The sequence below is a fragment of the Theropithecus gelada genome, chromosome 16 (assembly GCF_003255815.1).
Source record: "Theropithecus gelada isolate Dixy chromosome 16, Tgel_1.0, whole genome shotgun sequence".
NCBI classification, from domain to species: domain Eukaryota; kingdom Metazoa; phylum Chordata; class Mammalia; order Primates; family Cercopithecidae; genus Theropithecus; species Theropithecus gelada.
In genome coordinates, this window is record NC_037684.1 from 64,221,549 (window position 1) to 64,232,059 (window position 10,511).

The following is a 10,511-nucleotide window of genomic DNA, read 5'->3' on the forward strand; positions in this document are numbered from 1 at the left end:
GGCTAATATTACTTTAAATACAAACAAATAAGGGCAGATAGCTAGGTCTTTCATAGAAAGAGGAGGAACAAAATTATGAAGCCAGATTTCTGGGTTCTAAGGAATGTGGTCACTGAAGGAAGAAAACTGGGGCCTGGGGTATCTGGTGTCTTGGTCCTTAATGAGAACAGTGACTAGGAGCCTGATGCCTGGAATGAGCAATGGAGAGAAAGCTAATGCTGGGAGCTTTCTAATGTTAGGGGGCGAGAGGGCCAGGCAGATGAGACTGTGACCCTAACCTCCCAAGCCCCTGCAACTTTAGACACTGTGAGGATCAAGCTGAGGTTTATTTACAGTTCCCTGGGAAGTCTTACAGAGGAGGGGCCATCATTATTGCTTTAGGGTTATTGCCAGGAGGAAGACTGCAGTTCTCCACTGCCAGGTAGGAGGCCCTGCTCAAGGCTCAAAAGTCTATACCCAGACCTTTTATGTCAGCCCCTGGTCTCTGCCCATGACAGAGAGGCTATCACGAATTCCTGCAAAGAACAGCCCAACTGTTTTCCAAGGGCCACCCCGGCCACTTTCACCAGACTGCAGTGTAGATGTGCTATTAAATTTCCCTCTACTTTTGTCAGTGCTGTGCCACTGTAGGCCCCACCCTGACCACCCTCCTCCACCTCTGGGCTGGGAGGCAGGGTCCTGGTTTCCCAAAGATTATCATTTACTTCCCGCCAGGACCAGCCTGGCTTCCTTCGTACCGAATACCCTACGAGCCCCGTTTCCTGTGTTCCAGGTGACGTCACAACTCACTAGGTTATTACCGTTTGATGACATTTCAAGGGCCGCTTTTGAGGTACTCTGCATGTTTCTTGTATGTGGTGGGTTTTTTGTTTTCTTTTCTAGGCCTCGGGAATAAGGGGAGGAGAGTAGGGTGCGAGACCAAGTGGCAGAGAGCCGACGGCGAGTAGTTCATGCCCGGTATTTGCAAAAGGGCCTAGAAGGACTCAGCAGGGGGCGGGCGTACTACTTTCTCTCTCGACCCCACTGCAAAAGGATATGGCTTTGTTCATGCGTATCACTACTCGAAGCCGGGACTCGTTGGTGGGCGGGGCTACCCTGGCTCCGGCCGCTACGTGGAGGGATCCGGAGCGGGAGAGGCGGCTGCGGAAACGGGTCTTGGGCGGGTGCAGCAGCGCGGGGTTGGGTCGCTGCGCCCGCGACCGACTACTTCTTGGAATGCGGCTTGTTTCCCAGGAGCCCGTCTATTTCCATCACCGTCTGTGGGGTCAGCTGGCTCAGCACCTGGAGGAGAATGGGGTGGTGGCAACGGCAGCCCATGCTGGGTCACTGAGACAGGGCATGGGGTTCCAGTACGGGGGAAGCACCACAGTGGGATCAAGTGGCAAGGCAAGAGCCGCAGCTGTTACCAGTGCCTCGCTTTCCAGCTCTGGGACCTCACACCTGCAAAGTGAGGACTTTGTAGTGGGTGACCTTATAGGGCCATCCTGGGTTGGAGAGCGTGGCCTTGACTCCTGGGGAAGGGGACAGATAGGCTCTGTCTCAAAGTCCCCGGCTCACCTGTAGCGCGCCCAGGTGTTCTATCAACTGCTCCGCACTCGACACCCCCAGCAAGACAGAGCTGACACCCTCACTGCGGAGACACCACGCTGGAGCCAGAGGAGGAAAAAAAGAGAACTGATGGGGCACAGTGACCACATAGATTTCAGAAGTGTCTCTGAAGACAAGGGTCCTCCCTAGGGACAAACCAGCTTTAGGATGGGCTTGGGAGCATGTCAGGAGGAGACAGGGCCCCTGCAGGGTGCAGGGTCTCACCAATAGCAAGCTGGGCCACAGTGCACCCCAGCTGGTGAGCGACGGGGAGAAGGTCCATGACTTTGGCTTGTTGCTTCTTGCCATCTTCACTCTGCACTTTGTCCTTCAGCCACTGGTAGCCCTGGAGGCCAAGGAGAATCAGCAGAAGACCCTGCCATCACCACCACCACACCCACACAGCAGCCCCCCGTAACTCCCCCCAGAGCAGCTCACAGCCCAGCCCTGCCATCTGGAGCCCCCAGATCTCACCTTGATGGAGGCCCTGCAGGTATCTGGGACTCGCCCATCATACTTGCTAGTAATGAGACCACAGGGTAGAGGGTACCAAGTGACTGATCCAACTCCTAAGGGAAGAACACTGGGTGTCAGGAAAAGGACCTAGCCATGGATGAGGCTAAGGTAAAGGCAGGGATGAGGGCTGCAAACCAATCTTGTGGTAGAGCTCTGGCAGCTGCATCTCCACCTTCTCCCTCTGAAACAGATGGTGCTCCGCTTGTTCACACACTGGAGGAATCAGATTGAACTGTCTGGCCATGGAGTAGGCCTCCTGTGTTGGGGTTGGGGAAAAGATAGGGGTCAGAGCACTAATTCAATTTTCTTCTCTGCCTTCTGCCCCAGTGCAGTGGGCTTTGGAGTAACCACGTGAAAAGTGGGAACCAATTGTGGGACAGGGGCAAAGTGGGGTCACACACTCACCATGATTTCTGCAGCTCCCCATCGGGACGTTCCCCAGTATAGGGCCAGGCCCTGGTTAATGACATAGGTCATGGCTCGCACAATCTCTAGGCACACAGGAGAGGGAAAGCCTTACTGTCAGACTGCTGGAATCTAGGACTCCAGATTTGCAGACCTCCACCTGCCCCACCAAGGCCCCGGCATCTCTATGGAGTCATGAAAGTTAATGTCTATTCTCTGCCTCCCTTTCTGTCCACATCCTGGAGTCTCAGCCTCCACTGCGGAGTTTGGGAGGCCTTGTGAGCAGGGGCTGGCTTCCTGCTGAGGGTTTGAGGAAGTGCTCAGGTTTTGTATTTTAGATTTTTTGAGGCAGGGTCTCGCTCTGTCACTCAGGATGTAGTGCAGTGGTGCAATCATAGCTCACTGTGGCGTCAAACTCCTGGGCTTGAATGATCCTCCTGCCTCAGCCTCCTGAATAGCTGGGAGTACAAGGTACACACCACCACAGCCCGCTAATTTTAAAACATTTTTTGTACAGACAGGGTCTTGCTATGTTGCCCAGGCTATTCTCGAACTCCAGGCCCCAAGTGATCCTCCTGCCTTGGCCTCCCAACGTCCTGGGATTACAGGAATGAGCCACCGTACCCAGCAAGGAAGTGCTCAGTTTTGAAGGACTGTAAGGGTTGGGGGTGCTGCTTTTACCCTCCATAGGACAGTTGGGGTCTGAGCGATTGGCAAAGACAATGTCCACATATCCCAGCTGGAGGCGTTCCAGGGATCCTCGCAAGCCTGGAGGTGGGGTAAGGAGAAGAAGATAAGCACCTCAGCTTCAGTGTACTAAGAATTCAGCCCACCTTGGGCGGGCGCGGTGGCTCAAGCCTATAATCCTAGCACTTTGGGAGGCCGAGATGGGCAGATCACGAGGTCAGGAGATCGAGACCATCCTGGCTAACACGGTGAAACCCTGTCTCTACTAAAAAAACATACAAAAAAAAAAAAAAAAAAACTAGCTGGGCGAGGTGGCGGGTGCCTGTAGTCCCAGCTACTTGGGAGGCTGAGGCAGGAGAATGGCGTGAACCCGGGAGGCGGAGCTTGCAGTGAGCCAAGATCGCGCCACTGCACTCCAGTCTGGGCGACAGAGTGAGACTCTGTCTCAAAAAAAAAAAAAAAAAAAAGAATTCAGGCCACCAGGCACGGTGGCTCACGCCTGTAATCCCAGCACTTTGGGCGGCCAAGGTGGGCAGATCACCTGAGGTCAGGAGTTCGAGACCAGCCTGGCTAATGTGGTGAAACCCCATTTCTACTAAAAATACAAAAAATTAGCCAGGCATGGTGGCGTATGCCTGTAATCCCAGCTACTTGAGATGCTGAGGCAGGAGAATCCCTTGAACCCGGGAAGAGGAGGTTGCAGTGAGACGAGATCACGCCATTACACTCCAGCCTGGACAACAAGAGCGAAACTCCATCTCAAAAAAAAAAAAAAAAAAGAATTCAAACCTTGCCCCCTTACCATGGCTACCTAAATCCCTATTCAAAGCCTCTAGAAGTTCAGAGAATGTTCCCTACTCCTCTGGCTTCCATATCCCCTCACTTTGGGTTCCCAGCCCCTAACTCTCACCCTCAATGATGTGCTTTCGGCTTAAACCTCGCTCGGTTTCCGCCCTGTAGGAAAAGGTAAGTCAAAGATGAGATGTGACAAAGATAGGGGACCAGGGCTGGCTTGGAGCCATAAGGAAATGGGATTGCATGAGTCTTCACAGGTAGGGTGTGGACCTGGTGGAGGATAGCTGTCCCCACCCCCACCCCATACACCTTCACACATTCTTTGTAGGCCTTCTCCACAATCGCAGTGGGGCAGTCACTTACTGTCCTCCCCAAAAAATCTTGGTAGTGATGACATAGCTTGATCTCCTGGAAGAATAGAAATGGGAGAACCAGCAAGAAAAGGATTTTTGGGTGATCACATCCCCAGCAACCCCCAAAACAGTCTCACCTCCAACCTTTGCTCTTGAGGATGTTGCCTAGGGTTCTTTCAGCCCTAAAAGAAACATAAGGCGGAGCCACTGATCCCTCCCAAGCCAATCAATTCCTTCCTCTCCTCCCCACCTTTTCCTCTCTTGCAAGGTAGGATATAAACCAGGAGTCCATTTCAGCTCACAGCCCCATCCTGGACAAAATAAGAGGACTCCTGGAACTAGGGGTGTAGTTGTCTAGTTTTCATCATGTATTCAACAAATATCTGTTGTGCATTAACTATGTACCAAGCCCTGCTGTGGGTGCCAAAAAGATAGAATAGGATGAGGGGAAAGAGGCCAACTATGGTGGAGCCAGGAAGGATGCTGCCTTGTCTAGCTTCAACTATCTGGGTTGCCCTCCCCCTTCTTTGAGCCTCTGCAAAATCCCACCCATCCTCCAAAGCTCAGCTCAAATTCTGCCTCATCCATAATGTGTTCTCTGAGTGCCACAGTCTATGGTCCAGCCTTCTTGTCAGCTTCCATAGAATTGGCTACATAATTTAGCAAAAAATTATGAGCTCACTTGTGACAAGTCTTAAGTTGTCATGGTGGACTGTTACTGAAATGTTTTACCGTTGTTTAATCCTTCCTATCGCCCATTTTTGTTTCTTTAACCACTTAGACTGTGTGCACTTTTGGAGACACGTTGATTCTTCCCAGAAGCAGCACCTGCTCTGTGCTTGGCTCTGTGTGGGTACTTGGAGAAGAGCAAGACAAGTTCCATGGAAGGAGGCCTCTGACTTGAGCAGCTAATATAGCTGCATAAACCATGAATTGTGTGTCAGAAGGCAGTCCACAGTGCTTTAGGAGCTCATGGTGGGGGAGGGGGGTGACCAACTCTGGGAGTTGGGCAAAGACTTCTTGAAGGAGCGGACACTTGGGTCAAGTGTTGAAGATGAGCAGAAGTGTTTGCTCGATGGGGAAGAGGCAGGGTAGGTCATCCTAGGTTTTCCCTGCTCCTAGTGTGAAGCTATCAATGTGTGATACGGCATGATGTGTTTGAAAATTCATCTTCGTAATCCTCATGTAGTTGCACATAACTAAGGCCTCAGATATATTTGTTGGCTTTATTTAATGTAACTACACAGCATGCCCAGTAACTTCTAAGCCAGAGGGGGACTGATGTTGCGACTGTAACACCTACAATGCTTTAGGGTCCCTCCGCCAAAGGGTTGGAACTTCACGTTCTCAGAAGTCCCAGGGTTCTTTAGAGGGAAAACGAGAAGATAATCCCTGGGGTCCTCTCAGCCTTCCAAATGGAGCTTAGCTCTTTCACCCCAGTCCTTACTTTCCTGCTGCGTAGACTTCGGCGGTGTCAAACAGGTTTACACCATGCTCATAGGCTACAGTCAGCACATCCTCCGCTGTCTAGGGAGGTGAAAGAGGTGAAGATCAACTACTGCTCCTCAGTTACCTCCCTCACTGCACTCTAACCCATCACATCTCAGCCCTGGGTTCTCTAGTCTCTCCCCTCTCCCCATCCTCCAGCCTCAGATCCCTCATTCCCTGTGCTTCTTGTCCAAACCCGTATCCAGGTTAATTTCTCTTTTTTCAGGTTCCCTCACCCTCACCACCCTGATTCTATGTCCCATAACTCATACCTCATCTGAGATCTGAGAACCAAATGTGACCCAGGTACCTGAAAGAGAGAAGCCAGGCACATGAGAACTGCAGGAGGCAGACCATGAAAGAATACCCCCCTTTCCTTAATCCCTATTCTAACTCACCTAGGCCAAGACAGGATACCCGAAGACCAGACTTCCCCAAGTTCCTGCAAGATACAGAAGCAGCGGGAAGGGGTGGAGCCTCCATTATGGACCTAGATTATCAGCCCCCAGCTCCTCTCCTTCCAGACTGAGAAGCCCTCAGGTGTCTCAGTGCAAATAAACTAGACCCAGTGGGCCTATAGGATTGGGCAAGTGCTATCTCCAGAGCAGAGGTCCTAGGAATTTTGTCAAAAGGACAAGTGAACCATAAGTGACTGTTCCTCTGGAGCCACTGTCCAGAGTCTCCATTCTCTCTTATCACATTGAAGATGTGCTGTCAGGTTTGTCCTTCTTGTCTGTGTTTGAGTCATCTCTGGGATGTGTGCAGTGAGGGGCTGGGAGGAATTCTGTTTGATTGTGGTGTTTGATTGTGGCGAGTTTGTGAGACCAGGCCCTCAGGCAGAGTGCTGTGCCAAATGGCAGACGCCAGGTTGGAAGAGGTAAACTGAGTTAAGTTCAGGCATTCAGACAGGCAGGGGTCCCTGGCTAGGCTAGGCAGATGGGCCTGGAGGAAAGGCAGATTGAGGACCTGGGGGGAGGGGGGAGAGTAAGACAGAAAAGCTTGGTTCTCCCTCTCCACTCCCTCTGTTTCTATTGGCTTGTGAAGACTGTCTCTGAACCAGTGAGCCCCCCATCCTCCCAGAGCCCCCAACCCAGGTGTCAGCTCAGCTTTCCAATCAGGGCCACCATATAGAGGGGATCAGACTCTTCAGGCGACAAAGCAGGTCAGATCAGTGACCTCAGCTCACTCCCCAGCAGGAGCCCCTCCCCTACCCCCCACTTCAAGTTCTGAGCCTCTGGTCTGGCAGTCCTCTGAGATAAAGTCAGTTACATTTCAGTCTACCCAGACCCTGTCCCTCAGCATGGAGATGAAAAATGTGGTCCATCCTTCCCACAGGCCCTACTCCCCTTGCGCCCAAGAAAGGTCACAGGAGACCTAGCCTTTGGGGCAGGTGGGGGCAGTATTTGGGTCAGGCACCCCCGAGCAGGCCAGAGTGAGAAGCCGATTCCCTCCCTCCACTCCCCAGGACACGGACCCAAGGACATTCCACTGGAGGGGGCACAGCCTGGAGATCCGTGTAGCATGGAGATCCGTGCATCCCTGACCTTCCCAGGGGTAAGGAGGGAAGCTCAGGGGCATCCCCTGGGTCTGACAGGACCCAGTCAACCTTGGTAAACTTGATTCTCTGGTAGTCAGGGGTATCGACAGAGACCAAGAGAGGGACAAAGTGAGGGAGTGCCAGAGACGGGAAGAAGAGAAGGAAAGAAGGGGGACCTACTTAGAGAAGTTTGAAGGGGTCTTGGCGGCCATCTCAAGAAGCCTCAGGGGTCCCGAAAGGAAAGCGGAAGGGGTGGGCTGCCCGGCCACCCCCATACCTGTATTTCATGCCAGTGCCTCGGCCGGTGCTCTCTCGGAGGGCCCCAGCGGGCGCTGGGGGTCGGGGAACCAGTGCAGCTCGGGCCTTGGGGCCAGACCCTCCACCCCCCGGAGGATTCCCGTGCCCCGCGCCGGTCGGCCCGCCATTACCGCCCCCGGGGCCCGGCCGGGGTCCACACAGACGGTCCTCACTGCTCCGGCTGCGAAGGTTCTGCTCGGTACACGCGATTGACACCTGCATGCCGGCTGACCGGGGCGGGGGAGGGGGCTCCGAGGGGACGGGAGGGGGGAGCAGGGAAGCCCGAGGGCGGACCACCGGGGGCGTAGTGGGGTGAGCCCCGGCAGAGAGGGAAGGCTGAGGAGGCTGCGGCGGGAGCCTCCAGGCAGGATCGGCCCGCGGGGGCGGGCTGCTGGAGGTCGCGAGGTTTCCGGCGGGAGGGAAGAAACGCGGGGGGCGCCAGGAGTGGAGGTATTCAGTTACGCGGGACACAGGTGCAAGGAGTAGGAGGGGGAAATGGATGAGGGTAAAGGTCGAGGATGAGGTAAAGATCTCGGAGGATAAGGACCCAGGGGGAAGTGGGGCGGGAGAAAGATGCCACTTCAGCGCGAACCGCTGCGGGACCCGCTGGGCTCCCAGCCGCGTCGGCAGCGGGCCCAGCTCATCAGCATGCAGGCACCGCCTCCTCATCTGCATAGAGCCGCCCGCCTCGCGGCCAAACCTGCCGGCCATCTGCATAAGCCCCGCCTGCCGAAGGCTCCGCAGCTTGAATATTTTCTGAGCGGAATCCGGGAGGGTGGCTCCTGCACCATCTGGGACCCAAGGGCTGTCAGGCTTCCCCAGGCCCAGTGGTTCTCAATCGGGAGGGACTGTGTCTCCCAGGGGACTTTTGGCAAGGTTTGGAGATATTTTTGATTTCATGCCTGTGCTATCAGCATCTAGTGAGTGGTAGCCAGGGATGCTGCGAAAATCCTACAAAGCACAGGACGGTCCCCACAATGAAGAATTATCCAGCCCAAAGCATCAATATTCCCACAGTTGAGAAGCCCATCCGCAAAGCCACTTCGTAGTCCTCAAGGATGTGTGGCTGCCCTACTTTCCGCCTTCATGCATGGGGCAGGACTGAGAGGGCCCTCAAACCAACACGCTCAGGCCGCAGAGAGTGGCAAAAAGTTTATTCTGTGCTTCTCGCAGCATCAGGTCGGGGATAAAACTGGAGAGCGGGCCTGGTGTGGAGGTGGAGGGACTCTGTGGGCTTCATTCTGGTAGGAGGAGAGCATCAGGGCAGGCCTTTACGCTGTTGCTCTGGGTGGGGGGTGGGGGTGCGGGGGCTTACAGTGGGGGCCCTTAAGTGGCACAGGTTCGGAAGGGCCCCAGGCAGACATGAATTCTCCTGAGACATGAGGAAGGTTGCTTCAGCCAGCCCGGGCGGAGAAGAAGGGCAGAGAGCGAACATAGGAGTCCAGTCGGGAGCGGAAGAGCTCACTTTGCACAGTTTGACCCAGCGGGCACAGGGGATTCTTCACCACCAGCTCCACATACAGCTATAGAAAGGGAAGATGTTAGAGCCAGGCTTTGGATACTTGTGGTTTTTAGCCCCAAACCTTGTATAACCTCAGGGGTGTGTAAATGCACAAGGAAGAAGGGCTGGAAGACAAGCCCTCTCTGATGAGAAAGTGGTGGTGGGCGTTAAGAACCTAAGGGCCCCTGAGAAAACTCTTGAGTTCAGCAATCATATAGTAGGATTAGGGCAGGGAAGATGAGGGAGTCTTGGGGTTCTGATGAACTCTGTGGTATGGGTCCCCGGGGCTAGCACTGACCGCACTGTAGATGTGATGCAGCACATCTCGGATGGGTCCCACGCCCAAGTCAGTATTCATGACAACTTTGATCCCAGTGGGCGTCTCGTAGTAATGGAGTTTGTAACGGCTAGTTTGGAAGGCCAGGAAGCCATCCTTCCTGCAGAGATGAGGAGGGTGTTAAAGAATGGGAGCAGAATCTCTCCCAAAGAGATACTTTTGATCCCCTCAAAGGTCGACGCCCTCTTCATCTAAACATATCCTTTGTAGAAGCCTGGTTGAGTAAATACATCACCCATCCTCACCCCTCAATTTAGCCTCCACCAACCTCTCTACTTTCAGACCCTCCCCACCGCCACTCCTGCCAGCTCCAGCACTCTCGCTCCGGACTCAGCCTCTCTAAGTACCCTTTCCCCCTCTGGAGGCCAATGCTCCTTCCACTTCAGAAAGTTTCCCCCATCCCCAAATTCCCAAGGCTAGCCTTCCTCCCAGCATCTTTTCTGACTCGGCGTACATGTCTAGCGGGGACATCTTGCTGACAAACGAGCGGATAGAGAAGAGCATCCCGTACATCAGCTTATACTCCTGGAGGGAGAGGGGCAGAGTTAGCTCTCGGTGGATGCGGGAGACGGGGTGGGGGCTGGGAATGAGCTGGGGTTTGGAGAGGAGGGTTGGGACTATAGATGTTTGGAGATGAGAGGTCACCCGGGCTGCACCGGGGCCCTCTCGTCACCTCCTCCTTGGGAATCCCTGCTTGCTTCTTGCGGTGCCATTCGCTGTAGTGCAGACACACTCCATTCCGGTCAAACAGGTACAGGTTGTGGACAGTCATCTGCAGGGCAGGGAATGTGAGCCTCGCTCCGGAACGGCCCCCACTCCGTGGGCTCAGGTTCCCGGACCCACAGCCTTCCAACCGGGTGGGGTCCGGGGACCCCACCCCCACCCCCGGACTCACCGGAACTGCTCCGAGTGCCTGTCAGGAGTTACTTCCGGCTTCCACGGAGCTCCGCCCCTTGGGGGGTTCTCACCCAGCGGCGCCGGGGAATTAACTCCGCTCCAAAGCCACTC

At 54.4% G+C, this 10,511-nt stretch overlaps 2 protein-coding genes across 5 annotated transcripts; both read right to left on the bottom strand.

The window, feature by feature from the left end:
* Positions 1 to 8,307, bottom strand: KCNAB3 (potassium voltage-gated channel subfamily A regulatory beta subunit 3). Of its 3 annotated transcripts, XM_025362495.1 has the most exons (15): positions 7,797 to 8,285; positions 7,646 to 7,745; positions 6,230 to 6,273; positions 6,104 to 6,141; positions 5,791 to 5,870; positions 4,481 to 4,525; positions 4,354 to 4,398; positions 4,106 to 4,149; positions 3,190 to 3,276; positions 2,509 to 2,594; positions 2,239 to 2,359; positions 2,062 to 2,156; positions 1,813 to 1,933; positions 1,558 to 1,646; positions 1 to 1,281 (listed from the first exon to the last, which is right to left on the bottom strand). In XM_025362495.1, exons 1-15 carry the CDS (start codon positions 7,885 to 7,887, stop codon positions 1,204 to 1,206), a joined length of 1,164 nt encoding a protein of 387 aa, XP_025218280.1. In that variant the 5' UTR covers positions 7,888 to 8,285; the 3' UTR covers positions 1 to 1,203. The 3 variants fall into 3 exon arrangements, with proteins under 3 accessions (XP_025218280.1, XP_025218279.1, XP_025218281.1); XM_025362494.1 differs by having other exon boundaries at positions 7,646 to 8,307; XM_025362496.1 differs by lacking the exon at positions 3,190 to 3,276.
* Positions 8,308 to 8,802: 495 nt separating this feature from the next.
* TRAPPC1 (trafficking protein particle complex 1) lies at positions 8,803 to 10,486 on the bottom strand. 2 transcript variants are annotated; one of them, XM_025363070.1, is made up of 5 exons: positions 10,399 to 10,486; positions 10,177 to 10,275; positions 9,958 to 10,028; positions 9,465 to 9,603; positions 8,803 to 9,188 (listed from the first exon to the last, which is right to left on the bottom strand). In XM_025363070.1, exons 2-5 carry the CDS (start codon positions 10,273 to 10,275, stop codon positions 9,060 to 9,062), a joined length of 438 nt encoding a protein of 145 aa, XP_025218855.1. In that variant the 5' UTR covers positions 10,399 to 10,486; the 3' UTR covers positions 8,803 to 9,059. The 2 variants fall into 2 exon arrangements, with proteins under 2 accessions (XP_025218855.1, XP_025218856.1); XM_025363071.1 differs by lacking the exon at positions 10,399 to 10,486 and having other exon boundaries at positions 10,202 to 10,276.
* Positions 10,487 to 10,511: the final 25 nt, after the last annotated feature.

What these genes read in the sequence shown, in the direction of transcription:
- TRAPPC1 (XM_025363070.1), bottom strand. Translation starts at nt 10,275, where the DNA reads ATGACTGTCCACAACCTGTACCTGTTTGACCGGAATGGAGTGTGTCTG. An exon ending in AAGATGTCCCCGCTAGACAT is followed by an intron (nt 9,604 to 9,957) that starts GTACGCCGAGTC and finishes TCATCTCTGCAG; the next exon opens with GAAGGATGGCTTCCTGGCCT. An exon ending in TGCATCACATCTACAGTGCG is followed by an intron (nt 9,189 to 9,464) that starts GTCAGTGCTAGC and finishes CCCTTTCTATAG; the next exon opens with CTGTATGTGGAGCTGGTGGT.
- KCNAB3 (XM_025362494.1), bottom strand. Translation starts at nt 7,887, where the DNA reads ATGCAGGTGTCAATCGCGTGTACCGAGCAGAACCTTCGCAGCCGGAGC. An exon ending in GGCACTGGCATGAAATACAG is followed by an intron (nt 6,274 to 7,645) that starts GTATGGGGGTGG and finishes TGTATCTTGCAG; the next exon opens with GAACTTGGGGAAGTCTGGTC. An exon ending in CTCAAGAGCAAAGGTTGGAG is followed by an intron (nt 4,399 to 4,480) that starts GTGAGACTGTTT and finishes CTATTCTTCCAG; the next exon opens with GAGATCAAGCTATGTCATCA.